We start from the raw sequence: 19,943 nt of genomic DNA, 5'->3' as shown, positions 1-19,943 counted from the left end.
TGGCCAAATTTGCACAAATCTCAATATACCTGTGTTACCGTTACATTTTAAAGGAGTCCCTAAAACATTTAGCCACACTCCCTTTTCATTCCCTGCATGGTCAGTGAAGTGCAACTTCATTTTGGGGGACAACAGGGAGGAGGCTGATCTCACCCCATTACAGACCCCATCAGTGCAGATGTCTCTGCCTAACCCAGTTGTCTGGGCTTCCCTTTCTAGTCAATGCAGGGAAATAAGTTGTCTCAGCTGAGCTGTTTTGAGATACATTTCCTAATGACAAGCTAAGGTCCCAGAGGAGCCACCTCCAAAATTTCCAGCACCACATGGGAACACAGCTACCCCAGGGCATCTCAGGCAGCAATAGCCTCTCTGTGTGGTCAAATGAATCAAGCCCCAAAAGTGGATTCTAGTCATAAGTTGAAATCTTCTCCAAAAATAACTCAATGCAATAATTGACAAAAATCCTCATTTCCAAAACTTCACACATTTGTTACTATTGCCAAATATGTTTTCATTCTTAATAATTGGTGGCACCATGTTCATGCACTACAGTAACCATGGCTATGAAGCATGGCAGGGACCAGGGTCCCAGACAAAGCTCTCAGAATGACGTGTGTTAAGGGCACATTTGCTCTTTTCTGGCAAGAGCCTGCTTTGGTGCCTCAAGGAGGAAGGCTGCGTCCTGTCCCAGATTGTCCTACATCCTGCTTCTACAAAAAGAGCGGCCCACAGGAGAAACAGTTTTGATGTTCACCAAAGGATCTCGACCTGTGGCCACACTTTGTGCTGTTTCATCCCACATGACTTTGATCCTGTCTTAAAAAAAAAAAGCCAAATCCCAAACGAACCCCAAAGGCCTAGATTCCCACACAGGCCTGCCCAGTGCAGAGACCTGACAGTGCAGGGACACAGACATGTCCTCTCCAGGGCTCCCTTTTTCATATCTCACAGCCTCTAGCACCATCTGGGGATGTTCCTGAAGGATTTGTCAGCAAGTTTTGGAAAATACCTGGGGTGACGGGAGGTGACTGCTTTCCAGAACATGAGGGGAAATCTCTCAGCTCTCTCCCTGGCTGTGCCATCTCCATGGCAGTGACCTACTGAGCCCCCAGATGACACGAGCTGAGGTCACAGTGGGTTGTTCACATCACAGGCAGGTCTCCCCGGTGCCGTGGCGGTGCCCTCACTTCCCTGCGAGTTACAGGAGCTGCTGAGCACTGCTCATGTGCTCCCCATTACTGCTCTTCAGAGCTGCTCCATGGCAAGGAAGGGGACAGGAGGCATCACGGCCACGTTGGGACCCCTCACTGACAGGCAGAGAGGAAGGGGCAGATTGGTAAGGTCTTTTGGGTGATGAGACGGGAAGACTGTCCCTCCTCCCCTGCTGGAGAGACAATCCGATAGCAAAGGGGCAAGCGAGACCTGCCAGACCAAGACCATCAGCCTGAACTGCAGTTGCTTTTTCCCAGCACTCCTGCAGCTCTCTCCTGAGGTAAGGGCTTTAGAAGTTTCTTCCCGAGGTGTCACACAGCGACTGTTGAGTGCAAAAACGGCTGTGGATCCCAGGCTGTGAAGGTGGCTGGAAAGGGCTGGGGGCTGTCACTAGAGCCCTGCCTGAGGGTCCCATCTAGGTTGGGGGACAAGGTGGCAGCCAGGACTCCTGGGTCCTGGCGATGGGGATGCCCTGAGCCCCAAGGATCCTGTGGGGATGGCTCCATCCCCTTGTGGAGGGTGGGGGGCAATCCATGGCCAGGCTGCCCTGGGAGTGGGTCCCTCTTTGGCATCTGGCTCTGGCACAAAAGGGATCCTGCATCCTGCACCTGGGGTGTCCTGCAGCTCCCGTGGGGCTCTCAAGAGCCTGCTGGAAATGCCCATACAAGAAATGGATCCTTCACCTTGTAATAACCCCAAGGTGTCTGCTCCTTTGGGAGAACCTCTGCTCCTTCCCCCCGGATCCTTTTATGCTTCCAACTTGGCAGAGCATGTTTTGGGCTCAGAGATCTTGTCCTCAGATGGCCTCAGACCCTGTCCTCCTGCACATGGGGGTCAGACCTCTGCACCCAAAAGACAGCCTGTTTGGGAGAGCAGCTTGGGAACAGGTGGGGGTGCCATGGCCACCCCACAAGTCCCTGCTGACCCCAAGCATTTTTCTCTGAGCTGTGGGGGGCAGTGCTGGGGGCAGTCCAGCAGGGCCATCTGCCCCAGCTCGCTCCAGGACACACACCTCCGCTGCCCAGCACCAGCAGGCCCAGAGCTGCTCTGCCCCTGGCTGCCCTGTGCCCCTGGGGCTCCTCAGCCCTCTGCCTCGATGCGCTGGGACCCAGCCCAGCCCGCAGAGAGCAGCCCCTGCCTGGCCGTGGCCCAGCCCTGCTGGACGCAGCATGAGGGCTGCCCAGCCCCAGGGCTGCCACGGGCAGGGGGCTGGGGCCCCAGGGGCAACAGGGCCCTGCCCTGCCCTGCCCTGCCCTGGGGGCAGCAGGACGCTGCCTGTGGGCTCCAGCACCCATGGCCATGCCCAGGGCCCCTGAGCCGGCACCAGGCCTGGCACCAGCACAGGCCCTGGGGCTGCTCCCCTGCATCCCCCATGGTCCCCAGGTGCAGGGCAGCCAGGAGCCCTGCGGGGCCCCTGCGGCAGAGCCCAGCCCTGGGGTGGCAGTGGCTGTGATCCAGGGCCCTACACTGCCCGGCCACACGGGGCCGCGCTGCCCCCAGGCCCCGCGACGTCCCGTGATGCCACGCACAACATGGCGCCCACTGCGGGGGGAGGGGAGGGGGCAGAGCTGTCTGCCAGGGCAGGAGGCTGCAACGTTTTCACGGCAACACCTCCAGTGCTGCCCTCCTATTGGCTGAAAAGAGGAAGGTGGGGCTGGATTTAACTGACAGCTCTGTCAGCCAATCAGAGTCCACCATATAAAAAATTGTGAAAGCAGAGCAAAAGCAAAGTGGTAGTGAGGCAGCGGGTGAGAGCGGGTGTGAGCAGGGCTGGCGGGGCTGCGGGCGCCTTCAGCTGCTGGCGGGTGCCCTCCCACCGGGGCGGGGGCAGCAGTGCTGGCCCTGGGGCTGCTTTCCTGCAGAGCTGCAGCAGGGGCTGGTGGGGCCGTGAGCACGGCACAGAGCAACCGGGGACAGAGCGGGCAGCTGCCCTGCAGCCAGACGTGGCGGCCTGCCCCGAGCAGCTGGGCTGGGGAGGCTGCTGGGGTTGGGAGGCAGGAAGCTTTGCCCCTGCTGGGGGTCGGAGACCATGTTAAAGCGTTTCCCTGAGCTGCTGCTGCCACTGCAGCCCCCAGGAGCTGCTCTGAGCTGCGTTTGGGAGCTGCTGGGCAGAGTGTGAGCAGGCTGCTGGTGTCCTCGCGAGGGGCCCTTCTCAATGGTCTCTTTTGTTGTGAAAATGGCATTTCCGAGTGGCTCTGAGGGAGGCTGCGCCCTCATGTCACACCGTGCCTTAGCTGTTGTTTTTGCTCTAGGCCTCTTGCTTTGCCCCAAGACCTGTGACCCTGGCAGCAGCCTGGGGGGTGTTTCCAGAGCAGCTCTGTAAGTCGGAGCTGTGGGAACAAGAGAGAATTCAGGGAGAAAGATAAGGGGGCACACGGGAAAAACAGTACGTGGCAGCCAAAGCACACCACCCTTTTGCAACATGAGTAACGAACTAGCTGGTGAAGGCCAGACAGTTTGTTCCAGCTGCATGGCGGAGGAGGGAGCGATGCGGAGGTATCACGGTCCGCCCCTGACCACAAAGGGTTGCATCCCAAAAAATAATTGCTGCTCACAGACTAACTGTTGACCTATAGTACCCCCAGCCTCATTATCCCTGCTTACCATATTAAAAATCACACCCTTTGCTGCATAATGATATGTAAATAAGGGGGGCATACCCCCAACAACCACACAAATGGCAATCTGGCCAATGAAGTATGTCTGCTGCACTTCCACATCCCACCTTCAGCAAGTATAAAACAGCGGATAGCTCACTAAAGTTTTTGGAAGGGAAGAAAATTGAACCGCTGACCTGTTCACCGGAGATTGCTGACGAGCGAGCCTCCTTCTCCCCTCCCCCAAACAGGGACGCCTCTTTGGTAAGACTTGTGCCTCTGACAAACGTTGGATGTTACCCGGGAAAAAATATTATTATTGAAAGCGCTTAATTGTTAGTTTGAGCTCCTAGAAAGAAAATTTGTAGCAGCAAGTGCATTTATCAATGGCAATTCCGAACCTGTTGTATCTGTCGCTTTAAATAAAATCTTATTCTTTTTACTTTGAGAAACTGTCTCAGGGAAAGTCCTCAAACGGGGGGCTCTGGCAGGCAAATGTAAATTATAAAGATAAGGAAGGGCCTTCCATCTCTCCCTTTAACGCGACAGGAGCTGTTTTGCTTGTCAGGGGCCTGGAAAGTGGATGAACGGCCAGTGCTCCCACTTGCCGTTGCTATTTCCATCCTCCTAGGTCGGGGTGAAGAGTTACTGAATTGTGGCTGTGCTGGTTTCACCAACTGAGATGGCCTGGCCTGAGTCCTTCCGCGTGTCTCCAATTGTCAGGGCATAAAACAGGAGAATGCTGGTTGTCCTGGATGTGTAGAGGATTTGCTGGGTTTGTTCAGCATTGGGGAAGGAACCAGACTTGTGAGTTGTGGGAAGGCTTCTCCCTCTGCCTGGGACATGAGGCCCTGCTGTCTTCAGGTTCCTAATTGCTCATCCCATGAAATCATCTTTTTCAAAAATGTTGCCAATAGTTACTTGCAGGCCTTTTTCCAATTCCTAAGTTTTATGGTCTACGTGTAGAGACTACCTGGGCAAAAGCTAATCTTCTTTTGGGGTAGTAACTGGTCCGTACTGGGTGTTTTGCTGCACTCTGAGCATTGTGAAGCCACGAGGTGAATCAGGGAGGCTGTTCAGGAGCTGGCTGAGCCTTGGGGGAGGCAGGGGGAGCTGCAGGTGGCCACAGCCCCATGGTCAGGGTGTGGGTAGTGAGGTCACTGGTGACTAAGAGAGTTACGCCAGAAAATCACCAATGTCAAAGCAATTCTTTGCAAGTAGCTGATAGGACATCAGGAGGCACATGGCTCGGCTGTTGATGATGAGGTCACTTCTGCCTGAGCACCTGATAGGCCAGCTGGAGGAAGAAGGCTTGGCTGTTGATTGTGAGGTCACTTGTGAGTGCTGAACTGATTGGATAGCAGCAGAGCTGTGGCTGGAAAGGTGCTTGTGAGGTCATTTCTCCCTGAGCAGTTGGTAGGGCAGTAGCAGGTACGTGGCTGGGATATGAGATTTTGTGATCACTTCCGCCTGAGCAGCTGATAGGTCAGCATTTGGCGCATGGCAGGGGAAGTTGTAGTGAGAGAACTTCTGTCTGAGAGGTTTATAGGCTCATGTCAGAGACATGGCTGTGAAGGTGACTGTGAGGTCATGTCTTTCTGAGTCCCTGAGAGGCCAGCAGCAGGCAGCTGGGCGTGGACGTTGCTTGTGAGGTCTCTTTTGTCAGAGTCCCTGATAGGGCAGCAGCAGTTGGTGGCTGGGGAAGTCATTTGGAGGAAAGTTCTGTCTCTGAAGCCCATAGGCCAGCAGCAGGTATGTGGTGGGGTTATGCACTTGTGAGGTCACCTCTGTGTGAGCAGCTGACAGATCAGGAGAAGACCCATGGCCTGGATGCTGGTGGTGAGGTCACTTCTGGGTTTGTTGCTTGTGCTCAGAGGAGGGATTGACCCCCGCAGAGCTCTACAGCAATACAGAAATGCAACTCATTAATCAAGCAGAGGTAGATGTTCCCCATCATCTGACACACATTTTATTCCCCTCCATCATCATGAGTTACTACTGATACATTTAAAATGCGGATGATGTTCTGTGGTGAACATGGACATGGAGTTTGACTCTCCACTTGTTGCTAAGTAGAAGCTTGCAGCCTCCTCCCGGTCAGCTACGGTGTCCAGCTAGACTTTTGAGTCTGCTAAATGAATCTAGTGCTGGTGTGAGCCGTGGTGTTAGTAATCTCTTATTGCCAGGGTGTGTGTGCTTTAGAAATTGCCCCTGTCAAACCAGCAGGGAGCTTGTGAGATTTTCCTGCCAGGTCTGAATGCTGTCTCTATCTTTGAAGTGTCCACCAGCTTTTCTGATACATTTGGAACTCTAACGCGTTAGAGGTCTCTGATTTTCTGTCCACATATGCAGTAATTGGAGAATGGGTGCAAAGGCTGTTGGAGGAGACAGAAGGAGTGTCACCCCCCTTCCCTCCCCCCCAAAAAAAGGTATGGGCCACATTTTCCAAGAGATTTCTTGTTCAGAGAAGTTGAGGCACAAGTGAGAGGCAAGAGCTGGCCTGACCAGCCCCTGTGAGAGTACTTGCTCTCTGCGTCCTGGAGGTGGGAAGTGAGCAGGCCCCGGGCTGTGAGCGGATGTTCAGAGGAAGTGCCTGTTGCAAGGCCTTGGAGGACTAGAAGGGAATGGAAGGGCTGGAGAGCTGGGCTTTGCGTGTTGCGGGGCCCTTGGGGGTGCCCTGTGTGCTGGAAATTTTGGAGGTGGCTCATATGTGACCTTAGCTTGTCATTAGGAAATGCTTCTCAAAACAACTCAGTTGAGACAACTTATTTCCCTGCATTGACTAGAAAGGGAAGCCCAGACAACTGGGTTAGGCAGAGACATCTGCACTGATGGGGTCTGTAATGGGGTGAGATCAGCCTCCTCCCTGTTGTCCCCAAAAATTAAGTTGGGAAGTCCATTGACTGTGCAGGGAATTAAAAGAGAGTGTGGCTACGTGTTTTAGGGACTCCTCTAAAACGTCACGGTTACATAGGTGTGTTGAGATTTGTGCAAATTTGGCCACCCAAAAATAGATGAAGCTGGTCCCTGCTTTCCTCACCAGTTGAGAGAGCCCGACACCTCAGAGTGTGACGTGCTCTGTGCAAAGATTGAGGAGTGGCACGGACAGCCGTGGGCAGGTGGTGGTTTTCTGAGCACTGGACTCTGTGCGAGACACAAAAATATCTTTTTTAACGATTCAGGCCTGATTATAAGAGAAAAGTTTAGAAAATGACATTAAAACTGAGACTAGAAGGAAATTAAGAAAAAGATTTAAAGCAAGGAAATGCTTTGTTATTCTTTCCAGCTTTTTTTGTGTGCTCTTATTGTCTTTCTTGATTTGTTCTGTTTCAGTACACTAGTCTTGTGGGGCGATTATGCATTATCTTTCTGTCTGAAAAGGAAAGTGATTTTCGGAACTGGGGTGGGATGCAGTCACAGGGTCATGGAGGGCTGGTGCCTTTGCAAGTGCCCTGGTCCCCTCTGGTGCCCAGCCTCCTTCTGCAGCTCCGAGTGGCTCCGGTCTCCCGCAGGTCCCCTGTGAGAGCTGCCAGGCCCAGGCAGGTGCCTCAGAGACACTGGGGCCTCTCCAAGTGCCCCTGGGTGCTTGTGGTTGGACACGTGAGCTCTGCCTGGAAAGGTGAAGAACTGTTTTCAACATTAAAATATATATATATGAGAACATTTTCATTAGCTGAAAGGACTGAATAATAAAATTTCAGTGTTTTCCTTTAATGACATAATGGAAATTTTGAGGAAGGGCATGAATCTCAGGAGAAGAACTGTTGATCTGCCCCTTAACTTGCGTTACCACTGCTCTGTCTGTTATGCTGTAATTTTAACCTCACTAATCTTTCACATGGTTCCACATGCCCTGATTAAATTGATCATTTCTACAGTCAACTTTGTGTCAGACGGTCTGGACATATGCACTTTGCATAGTTTCCCAGTCTTTTCTTCCCATTCCTCTTTATCATTCATATACCTCTCAACTCTCAACTTGCTGCTTTAAGCTTGAGGGAGTCTGAAGCTTGCCTCATATTTTAGCAGTCTAATTGTCTCTTCAGCCAACTCCTTCACTGTGTGTCTATCCAGCCTTTCCTATCTATTTGTGAAGAACATTTCAAAGAAGGTTATTCCTTGTAGACCGTGGACCTCACTGGAGGCAACTTGGACTTGACATACAGTTGAGGAGTGTGTTTTATTTCTTATGACACCGGATCAAGTTTATTTGTGTTTGATCGCAATTAAGGCAAATCCTTCTGTACCTCTTTGCAACTAGTTGTCTAAGGAAAGCAGGTGGGAATTGGTGCACATGAGCTGTAACATTCAGCTGCAGCCTTGAGTGGCAAAAGGTTCGATTTGAACAAGAGTGATCTAAGTCCCCAGTGGCTGATGAGAGAACTGTCAGGGCTGTGGAGGTGGGGAGGAAGGTTGTCCATGGATGTCTGTCTGCAAGGAAGCTGAGTTTCCTACATGTCCAGACTTCATTAGGAGACACTCTGGATCAATATCAGTTGGAGAAGGTGGCTATCACTCTAGTTTGTAAGCTTAAAAATAAGGAAACCTTTAAAAGCAGAAATCCTTTTTTTTTTTTTTTTTGATGCTCATTGAAATCTTCCTCTTGTAAATACACTCCTGAAAACTCTCCAATTAGCCACAGCACAAGAATTGAAGAGCTGAAGAAAATTATAGGGAGAGGCATGGCTCCTTAGGGGTTTTTGCATCTTAATGACCCCTCGGGTGTCTTTGGTGCTGAGTCCATGAACCTCATATGCTGAGAGGAGACTGAAGCAACCTCTCAAGAAGTTTACGTCAGAAGCAAATCCCCAAGTTTCTTGGAGCGTTAATGGGTCCCACTGAGGGCCATTACCAACAAAAGCTCCCTGGTGGCTGATTAGAGCTGAAAGTTGTAGGCCCTGATTGCAGGTAGGTAAAGGCAACGTGAGGGTGGCTGTGATGCCAAGTCAACTTTGATGTGTGTTATCAAGCAGAATGGCCAAGACCCACAGCCAGCCCCTGTGTGGGGTAAACCTTTCCCTCACATGTTGCTCATGTCTCTTCCTGGGGACAGTGTCGGGGGGGGGGGGGGCGCAATGCCAAGTGCAGGACAATGATACGGCACCTCCTGGGCTTCGTGGAGGTGAGGAGGCAGCAAGACCACAGTGCTGTAAGGAAACGTCATCTTCCCGTAGGCCTCGGTGGCAGAGGCACTAGCCATAGCAAATGGGACAAAGACCTCAGTTCTTCCGGAGGGTTTCAGCCTTGGCATTGCCCTCTCTCATCTCCACCACAGGCTGTCCTATGCTGTCCCAAAGTTAGTGTCCCAGCTTGTTCCCTCTGGAGAGCTGAGGATTTCATTCTCAGGAGAAGGCGAAAAAGGAAACCCTTTTGTCAATGGGACTTAAACCACCCTGTCAAACCTCTACTGTCTTCTCCTGCTCTGTCACCCCAGAAGTGCTTTGGCAGGGACATTTTTTGATTTCTGACCCTGCTTTGAGCAGCAGGTTGCACTACAGGCCTCCTGTGGTCCCCTGAACCTGAATTTTCCCAAAAGTCTGTGATCTCAGGCCCCATTTCAAGCACAGAGCAATTGTTTCTGGGAAAGGAGTCACTTGGGCTTTATGTGACCATCTAAAGAAGGCGGGTGAACACTTCCTCCTTCTTCCTTATTGACTGTAAGGGCAGCCTGGGAGGCACTGCCTCAGGCATAGCTACATTACCCTGGAAGTTCTTTGCATTCACCTTTAACCACACAGAAGTCCATTGCCTGGATCCCCTCAGTGGTGAGGGGAGAAATGCAGGCTTTTCTGCAGGGTGAGTTCTCTACCTCTGTGGTTTGCACTTCTCCGTAGATGGTGCCATGCTGCCCTTCCTTTCTTGCCTGAAGCTCAGGCTGGATGGGGATGTGAATGTGGAGGTTGGCTGTCACTGCAGTGACTGTGTGACGGTGCAGAGGTAGGAGGAATAAGAGAATCACCACCCTGGACTGCAGCAGAGAGGATTTCATCTTGTTCAGGATCTGCTTGTCGGGATCCCACAGATGACTGCCCTGGAGGGCAGAGGAGCCATGCAGCCCTCTTGGATCATCAGGGCCGCTGTCCTTGAAGCACAGGAACACAGGAAAATCTGCAGGGAAGTCCATCAGGGTCTGGCCTGAGGCTGGCATGGATGAGCAGGGACTTTGTGATTTAGGACTTGAAAAGGCAGAAGGAAGCGCACAGAGGGCTGGAAGGGGAATGGGCTGCCCAGGAAGAGGACACAGCCATTCTGTGTCGTGGAAGGGATGGAGTTAGGCAAGCCAAAGCTCAGCGGGAGCTGGCGCTGGAGCTAGCAAGAGATGGAGATGGCAACCGGAAGGGCTTCTGTAAGTACCTGGACAACACAAGGCAGGCAGCCAAGGAAAGTGTTGTCTCCCTGCTCAGTGGGGCAGGGGACGTAGTGACAAAGACAGGGGAAAGGCTGAGGAACTCATTGCCTCTTTTACCTTGTCTTTTACTAGTAGTGTCTACTGCCAGGCCTCCCTGGCCCCCAAGTCCTTTGGCAGCTTCTGTGTTAGCAAAGCCTCACCCAAGGCAGAGGAAGATGCAGCTGGGGAGGAACTTTGCCCAGCGGGCACACACAAGTCCATGGAACCAAACAGGAAGCACCCCAGGGTGCAGGGAGAGGTGGCCAGAGTCGTTTTAACGCTGCAGTTGGTCATCTTTTAAAAGTCAGGGTGATTAGGGAGGTTCCTGATGACTGGGAAAAGGCAGACATTGCACCCATTTTCCAGAAGGGCAAGAGGGAGGATGTGGGCAACGACAGGCTGGTCCTCTTCATCTCCATCCCTGGGAAGGTGATGGAGCAAATCCTCCTGGAAACCATCTCCAAGCCTTTGAAGGAGAAGGCCTGGAAGAGGCAGCATGCGTTGACCAAGGGGAAATGGAAACCATGCCTGCGCAACCTGATTGCCTTCTGCCATCAGATGAATGGCTTTGTGCACAAGGGGAAAGCAGGGGATTTTGTGAGCCTTCCCTTTAGCAAGGCCTTTGACACAGTCTCAAGTGCTGTGATTCAGTGAAGAGGCAGAGGAAGAAGAAAGGACAGAGAGGCAGAAGAAGAGATCTGAAACATGTCCATTTCAATAAAGTAGTTCCTCAGAACAAAGTTTCTCCATGCAGAGGATTGCCAGCAAATGTATTCTCATGAATAATGTATCTCTCTCTATATGTGTTTACACTCACATAGACAGACTAATTCCTGTAGTGCATGAACATGGTTCTGCCAATAAATAAGGAAGAAAAAATATTTGGCAATGGTAAAAACTGTGTGAAGTTTTGGAAATGAGGATTCTTTGGCAATTATTGCACTGAAGATGTTATGGAGACTCCTTTAAAATATTGCTTAAACACAGGTATGTTGAGATTTCTTTGAAGCTGGTCACCCTGCTTTCCTCATTGGTCAAGAGAGCCCGACACCTCAGAGTCAGACGTGCTCTGTGCAAAGAGTGAGGGGTAGCATGGACAACCCTGGGCAGGGGGTGGTCTTCTGAGCACTGGGCTCTGTGTGAGACACAAAAATATCCTGTTTAGTGGTGTAGGCCTGATTATAATAGAAAAGTTTAGGAAAGGACATTAAAAATGAAACAAGAAAGAAATTAAGACAACGATTTAAGGAAAAAAATGCTTTGTTAAACTTTCCACCTTTTCATTTTTTTGTGCTCTTATTGTCTTTCTTGATTTGTTCTGTTTCAGTACACTGGTCTTCTGGGGTGATTATGCATTATCTTTCTGTCTGAAAAGGAAAGTGATTTTGAGAACTGGGGTGGGATGCAGTCATATGGTCATGGGAGGCTGGTGCCATTGCAGATGCCCTGGTCCCCTCTGCCCACCCTCCCTCTGCAGCTCCGAGGGGCTCCGGTCTCCTGCAGGTCTCCTGTGAGAGCTGCCAGGCCCAGGCAGGTGCCTCAGAGACACCAGGGCCTCTCCAAGGGCCACTGAATGTTTATGGTTAGACACCTGAGCTCTGCCTGGAAGGGTGAAGAACTGTTCTGAACATTAAAAAAATAAATAAATGAGAACATTTACATCAGCTGAAATGACTGAATAATTTAAAAAAAATGTCAGTGTTTTCCTATGATGACATAATGGAAATTATGAGGAAGGGCATGAATCTCTGGAGAAGAAATCTTGGCCTGCCCATTAACTTATGTTACCACTGTTCTGTCTGTTATGCTGTAATTTTAACCTCACTAATCATTCACCTCTTTCCACATTCCCGTAATTCGCTCATCATTTCTACAGTCAACTTTGCATCAGACGGTCTGGACATATGCACTTTCCATAGTTTTCTAGTCTTCCTCCTCCCCTTACTTTTTGTCATTCAGATACTTCTCAACTCTCCAGTTGCTGCTTTAAACTTCAGGGAGTCTGAAGCTTGCCTCCTCTTTCAGCAGTCTAATTGTCTCTTCAATCAACTCCTGCACTGTGTGTCTATCCAGCCTTTCCTATCTATTTGTGAAGAACATTTCAAGGAAGGCTATTCCTTGTAGACCGTGGACCTCACTGGAGGCAACTTGGACTTGACATACAGTTGAGGAGTGTGTTTTATTTCTTATGACACTGGATCAAGTTTATTTTTGTTTGATCGCAATTAAGGCAAATCCTTCTGTACCTCTTTGCAACTAGTTGTCTAAGGAAAGCAGGTGGGAATTGGTGCACATGAGCTGTAACATTCAGCTGCAGCCTTGAGTGGCAAAAGGTTTGATTTGAACAAGAGTGATCTAAGTCCCCAGTGGCTGATGAGAGAAGTGGCAGGGCTGTGGAGGTGGGGAGGAATACTTTGCATGGATGTCTGACCTCCAGGATGGTGCTTTTCCTACATGTCCAGACTTCATTAGGAGACACTCTGGATCAATATCAGTTGGAGAAGGTGGATATCATGCTAGGTTGTAAGCTGAAAAATAAGGAAACCTTTAAAAGCAGAAATCCTTTCTTTTTTTTTTTTCAGGTGCTCATTGAAATCTTCCTCTTGTAAATACACTGCTGAAACCTCTCCAATTAGCCACAGCACAAGAATTGAAGATGGCTCCTTAGGGATTTTTGCATTTCAATGACCCCTCAGACGTATTTGGTGCTGAGTCCATGAACCTCAGATGCTGAGAGGAGACTGAAGAAACCTCTCAAGAAGTTTACATCAGATGCAAATCCCCAAGTTTCTTGGAGTGTTAATGGGTCCCACTGAGGGTCGTTATCAACAAGAGCTCCCTGGGGGCTGATTAGAGCAGAAAGTTGGAGGCCCTGATTGCAGGTAGGCAAAGGCAATGTGAGGGTGGTTGTGATGCCAAGTAAACCTTGATGTGTGTTATCAAGCAGGATGGCCAAGACCCACAGCCAGCCCCTGCGTGGGGGGATTCTCTCCTCACACTTTACTCTGGGCTCTACCTGGGGGCAGTGTCAGGGCAGGGGGGGAGTGCAATGCCTAGTGCAGGACAACAATACGGCACCTCCTGGTCTCCGTGGAGGTGAGGAGGCAGCAAGGCCACAGTGCTGTAAGGAAACGTCATCTTCTCATAGGCCTTGGTGGCAGAGACACTAGCCATAGCAAAGGGGACAAAGACCTCAGTTCTGTTGTAGGCCTTCAGCCTTGGCATTGCCCTCTGTCATCTCCATCACAGGCTGTCCTACGCTGTCCCAAGCTGTTTCCCTGCAGCCTGTAGACACCCAACCTGCTTCCCCACCTTGCTCTCACTGCAGGATCTCCCCACCTTTACTGACATCCCGCTCTCCTTTCTGGCTGTTCCTTGAAACAAAAGGCAAGGGGCTGATCACGGAGTCCCTCTAGGTGTCCTGTTGCACCACAGCACTACCCTTGAGTGACATTCTTGTTACCTGAAGTGCAGTCTGAACCTCTCAAGATGCACTTTGTGGCTCTTTCCCCTTCTCATGATGCTTGTCACTACCAAGAAAAGCTCCATCATCTCTGAAACCACCCTGTCACAGGCAGTCACAGGTGACTACTGTATTTGCCTTACCCTCCACTTCAGCAGGCTAAAGCAGCCCAGGTCCCTCAGCCTCTCCATAAAGGCCATGTGCTTCAGGCCCCCAACCCCATCTTGGCAGACCTCCTCTGGACCCTCTCCAGTTGCTCCACATTCCTCCAGCACTGGGCAGCCCACACTGGCACACACTGTTGCAGACGTGGCAACAGCAGTGCTGAGTGGAGGGGGATAAGAACTGCCCTTGCCTGGGTGGCCATGCTCTTCCTAATGCAGTCCTGTATGCAGCTGGCCTCCTTTGTGGTGAGCATGCACCACTGGCTCATATGGCATCCCTCATATGTCCAGGGCCTTCTCCTCAGGGTCACTCCTCTGCCGGTCAGGTCTCTGCATGTCTTGATGCACGTGTTGTTCTGCCCTGCTGAGGAGCCTTTCAAAGAGGACAGGATGTAGGGTAGATCCCTGCATACCCCACCTTTCCTGGCTTCCTGGTCAAGCATGACCCATTTATGAAAACCCTCTGAGCTCGATTATCCAGCAGCTTTTTGCCCATCTGGATGTCTACTGGACATCCACTACTCTCTTCTCCTCCACAAGTGCGGGCCTTTTACCACAGAAGGCAATCAGGTGGTCAGGAATGATTTATCCAACCGTATCGTTGTCCTGCACTAGGCATTGCGCTCCTCTGTAATGGTGAAAGGAGGTTCCCGCTAAGAGAGCAAAGCCTGCAGTGCCCAAGACCAAGGAGACAGAGAGCTGGGCCGTGCAGGAATGCCAGGAGAGGGGTTGGCTGTTTGAGCTGACTCTGCAGCACCATTGCGCCTGCGACAGACTTCTTGAACCAATCCCCAGGCAGGACAAGGTGCCAGTGAAGAAGTCCTTGGGCCTGCGCAGCCTGTGATCCAGCCACCCTGAGGTCATCATTAGCCTAGTCACTGTTCGTATCATCTGGGGGGGGGGGGGTGAGAAGAGGTTCAGAGGGCGGAGAGCAAGAAGGGTTTGAGAGTGCAGGGACTAGAGCAGAGACGCTGGGGTGACGTGCCTCCCATTTATGCAGCACACATGGATGCAGACGGGATGGACTTTCCCTAAAGGCAGTTTGTCATTTGTCTGGGCACATGTAGGAAAGGCAAGATGCCCTGGGGCCCTTGCCCAACAATCACTCCAAAGAGGCATGATTTTATTTTAGGTCTCATAATGTATCTGCTAGAGACATGTGGCTGTGCTGGACACCCCAGGCATCTGAAATGGCCCTACCAGCCTATTTCTGTGTCATGAAATCAAGTGTCTGCACTGAATTACTATAGCTGTTTGTAACATTGGGACCTTCATCTGTCTCTGCTTCCTAGTGAGCAAGGGGCTTCATCTGGTTGTAGTGGGCATCTAGTGTCCTTTGAGATGGCCAAGAAAATTCCCCACCTGAGCCCCACCTCATGCTCTAGGAGAATGCAGGTCTCCCAGTTGCTCCATCAGAGCAAGCAGACGCTGGCACATGCCTTGGACCACCTCTGTCTCTTCAACTGTCACCAGGTGTTTGTGTGTGAGCAACCAACTCTCATCCTCCATCTCCAGTGATGATAACGGGAGCTTAGACAAGGAGCTCATGGACAGACCTCTATGTTGTGCCCACTTCAGTTTTGGAAAGGAGAATCCCACTTTTGGTGTGTTTGTGGAGTTCACGGGAGGGATCTGAATCCCACTGCATCCCAGGGGCTTCTAAACGGACATGAGATGCCCAGACTGACTCATCTGAATCAACACCTGAACCATGTGTCCATGAGCTCCCTTCTTGTCCCTGCCAAGGTGTCCGGCCCATTTAAGAGAGAGTAATCAGGGCTTCCAGAGTGGGACATTTCCACCTTTCATAGATAGTCATCCTCTGATGAAATAAATTGCAATGCTGGAATCAGTCTCTCTGCACTCTTTAGAAAACGAAAATAGCTGGTTATTTTAGTCTTCTTCAGGGAACATTTCCCAGGAGGAGGCAGCACAAGGGAGAGAGAAATTCATGCCTTCAGCTGGGCCTCTACTCCTGAGCAGGGCCAGGCTCATGGGATGGAGGGATCTCATGGCAACCAGGCAGCACTCCTGAGAGACAGCTGTGTGAAGGAGCAGCTCCTCTGCAAAGAGCAGCAGGGCTCTGAGCACTGCCTGCTCCTGCTGCCATGAGATGAGAGAAGGCAGAGAGAAGTGAAAGGCAGTGTGGAGTGGGAGGCCAGAGGAGAGCTCCTTGTGGGAGAAATCTTCACAGCCTTTTTCACAGTAAGTTTCTGTCTGCAGGGCAATACTACTGTGGTTCCTGGAGGGGTCTTCTGAACCCAGTCCATCCTATGACTCTTTTTTTAAAGATTGCTCTCCCAACTTCTCCAGTGCAGAGGTTGGGGAGACGCTTCAGAGCAGGTATTCCCTGCCACATGGTCAGAGGGACAGGCATCCTGCTCCTTTCTTCCAGGGAGGGCTGCAGGGGTGTGAAGCCTGGGTGTGCACCCAGGTCTGCACGGACTGTACTTCAGAGCAGTGTCCTTGTGCCGCAGGGTGCTGTGTGCCTGGGGCAGTGACTCTGCCACCTGCGAGAGTCAGCACTCAGCTTGACTGGGGAGCTCCCCACAGCACTATGGGGAGAAGCTCTTGGTGGGAGAAGAGACCCCCTCAGGGCAGGTACTTTCTCCCATTGAGAGGCTGCTGTGTGGGTCAGGGCTGGGGAACATATGTGGAAGTGACTTTTCAACAGGAATGCCAAGGCAGGGGATACCTGGAAGAGAAGGAGCTGTCATGAGCCTCTGCTTTTGGTTATTTTCTGTTTGGGTGGAGTGAAATGGGATTGGATTTGTAAGGTTTAGACAGGGGACGGAGGCTCCAAAACAGTGCCACTGAGAGAGGAGCAGTTCTGGGAGGGACTCAGCAAATACCTTCATCCACCCCTCAGCCTAAGGACAGAGCCAGCATCATCTTTCCAGCCTCAGCAAGGTTTCTCTCACCTGCTCCTTAGCACCTGCAGACACGGAGGTGCCCTTGGGCAGAGCCCTTCGCCCAGGAGGCTTTTGCAGGGCAGAACTGAGCACCCAGCGGGTGGGATGGGGTGTGTGAGCACTGAGAGGGGAGAGACGTGGGGAGAGAGAAACAGTTCCCCGCAGGGACGGCTCCAGGCAGCAGAGTCAAGCTCAAAGTGTGAGAGGAAACTGTCAACTCGAACGCCTCCTCTCCTCTCCCAGCCAGCACAGCCCTCTGCTCTCAAGGCTGTGGGATGCAGGGCAGGAGTCGTTTCCTCAGCAGCCGGACATGCAGGAGAGGATACACTCATGAGTGCCCCTCTGTCCCTCCCTGGCCCTGCCTCCCTCATCACAAATATCATGGTATTGCTCCATGTTTCCCACCTGTCCATGCTGCCCTTGTGCTTCCCCTTGGACTCTCTGGGCAGGGGGGTTTCTGATGCAGTTGAGACACTGATTCTCTGGGTCCTGCCATGCAGATGTGTCCTTGACTGTGAGGTTCCCAAGTGCCCCTCTAACCTGTGGGGCTCTGCGCAATGCAGTGTGGGGTGTGGGAATGAACCAACTATCTCGTCAGGACACCCCATCCTTAGGACATTCTGCCATTTCCCTGGGGTGTCTGGCTGGGCTGCAAGCTGCCCTCCACAAGGACACAGCTCTCCCATTGCAGCTGTGTGATATCTAGGTCCCCCAGGGAGAAGCCAACTAGCTACTGAGGCCACACTGAGACATGCTGCTGGGTGGCTGGATGTGGGCAGCTGGAAGGAGCCTGATGCATTCCCAGCTAGAAGGAGATGGCTGAGACCTGCCTCACTTACCCTCAGAAAGAGTGCTGATGGGCACTTTGGAAGAGGATTCCTCTTCTCTCTGCAGTATCATTTCTTTTTCGGGTAACATGAGTGCAACTGTCCTCCACCTCCGAGGTGCGAGCACAGGGCAGCTGGGAAGAAGGCAGGTGGACAGGCCAGCTCTGCTCCCTCTGCACTCAAGCCAGAGTGAATCCTTTTGCCTCTCTGGAATCACAGCTGCTCACTCTGAGTGCAGCAGCAATGCTGAGGTTTTCTACCTCCAGGAATCCTCCTCAGGTGTGACAGGGTCAGGTAAAGGAAACCAAAAGAGCCTTAACACTATTAATGAACCCAATTTAGAAGTGGGAGTGAAGGTGCTGAAAACCCCTTCAGCATTATGGGTGGATGAAATCTGACTGGAACTGGGAATATAACAGTTTAATCACCCCATGTTCCCATGTGCGCAGGTGCTGTAGGTCAGGGCTGACTCCTCTAGAGCCCACAGGCATAGGTCCCTGCACCTCACGTCAGACTCAGCCGGCACAAACCAGAGCTCAAGCCACAGAGCTCAATGACACTGCTGCTGAAATGGGGAGAGTTAACGTGTGTGTGTTTGGGAGGGTTTTATGAGAAAGCTTTCCTCAGAGAAGTCTGTCCTAATTTATCTCTATCTGTTCTTCTTTTTACAGTCCCCCATGCCTGGTGATAGCAAAATGTCCAACAGCAGCTCCCTCAATGAGTTCCTCCTCCTGGCATTTGCAGACACACGGGAGCTGCAGCTCTTCCACTTCTTCCTCTTTCTGGGCATCTACCTGGCTGCCCTCCTAGGCAATGGCCTCATCATCACAGCCATAGCCTGTGACCACCGCCTCCACACCCCCATGTACTTCTTCCTCCTCAACCTCTCCCTCCTCGACCTTGGCACCATCTCTACCACTGTCCCCAAATCCATGGCCAATTCGCTCTGGAATACCAGGGCCATTTCCTACACAGGATGTGCTGCCCAGGTCTTCCTGGTTGTATTCTTGTTCGCTGCTGAGTATTTTCTTCTGACAGTCATGGCGTATGACCGCTTTGTTGCCATCTGCAAACCCCTGCACTACAGCACACTCATGGGCAGCAGAGCTTGTGTCAAAATGGCAGCAGCTGCCTGGGCCAGTGGTTTTCTCTATTCTGTGCTACACACTGGGAACACATTTTCACTACCACTCTGCCAAAGCAATGTTGTGGACCAGTTCTTCTGTGAAATCCCACAGATCCTCAAGCTCTCCTGCTCAGACTCCTACCTCAGGGAAGTTGGGCTTATTGTCGTTAGTGTCTTTTTAATCTTTGGATGTTTCGTTTTCGTTGTGCTGTCCTATGTGCAGATCTTCACTGCTGTGCTGAGGATCCCCTCTGAGCAGGGCCAGCACAAAGCCTTTTCCATGTGCCTGCCTCACCTGGCCGTGGTCTCTCTGTTTGTCAGCACTGGCCTGTTTGCCTGCCTGAAGCCCCCTTCCCTCTCCTCCCCATCCCTGGATCTAGTGATGACTGTTCTGTATTCGATGGTGCCTCCAGCAGTGAACCCCCTCATCTACAGCATGAGGAACAAGGAGCTCCAGGATGCACTGAGGAAACTTATTCAGCTGGTACAATGTCATCACCAATAACCGTCGGATGTGTATCATCTCATCATTCCCTGAGTATTTTTGGTCAAGGCTGTGAATTGCTCTTTTTTTTTTTTTTTTTTTTGGTCTTACTTTTCCATATTATATTCATTTTGAAAGGAAAACAGTTGGGTTCTTCCTGCTTCTCCTCAGTAGTCCCTCTCCTGAATCTGACCCAGAGACCGTGTTGAAGCAGGAAGCCAGGCTTCCCTCTTCATCAGCAGAGATGGGGGAACCTCCGAGCCCGCTAGTCTGAGCTCCTTGGATACCTTCAGTGCAATAAGAAGAGTTTCCATTTGCAGTGCCTCTTTCGGCACTGACACCAAAGGAGCTCAGGGGCACAGAGTCAGGCTCAGACAAGTACAAGTGGGGTGAGACCATGGGTCCCGTGTCCATTAGGAGAGCTCAGCTCCTGTGGCCACAGTCATTGTGTGATCTCGCACCCCTCTCCTGTGAGAGTGGCAGCTGGCGGTCACTGTGGACTGGTGCCTTCCCTCTACAGAACTCCAACACTCCAAGCAGATCAGGAGCAAAGGGGAGGAGTGTCTGGATGAAGTCTGTGGGGACAGACCCTCTGCTCCTCAGTACCTTCCCTCTCTGCCACAGCAGGTATTTCCTGGCTGCAGCCTTCAAGTGGGGGCTGCAGCTTTCTCGGAGACACGTCCACACAGCAGCAGGACTTTCTCTGAGTGGAGCCTCACAGAATGAGGGACAGTCCATGGTGGAGTAACCAGAAGGTAGAGTAGTAAACC

The 19,943-nt window shown here is 51.6% G+C and overlaps 1 protein-coding gene across 1 annotated transcript; it reads left to right on the top strand.

Annotated features, from left to right (window-relative positions):
* The first annotated feature begins 18,258 nt into the window (after positions 1-18,258).
* Positions 18,259-19,194, top strand: LOC136995969 (olfactory receptor 14A16-like). Its single transcript, XM_067316965.1, has one exon. It carries the CDS (start codon positions 18,259-18,261, stop codon positions 19,192-19,194), a length of 936 nt encoding a protein of 311 aa, XP_067173066.1.
* The last annotated feature ends 749 nt before the right edge of the window (positions 19,195-19,943 follow it).

This window comes from Apteryx mantelli, unplaced genomic scaffold (assembly GCF_036417845.1).
Source record: "Apteryx mantelli isolate bAptMan1 unplaced genomic scaffold, bAptMan1.hap1 HAP1_SCAFFOLD_20, whole genome shotgun sequence".
Lineage (NCBI taxonomy): Eukaryota > Metazoa > Chordata > Aves > Apterygiformes > Apterygidae > Apteryx > Apteryx mantelli.
The sequence above is the reverse complement of the archived record's forward strand: the minus strand, read 5'-3'. Positions and strand labels throughout refer to the sequence as shown.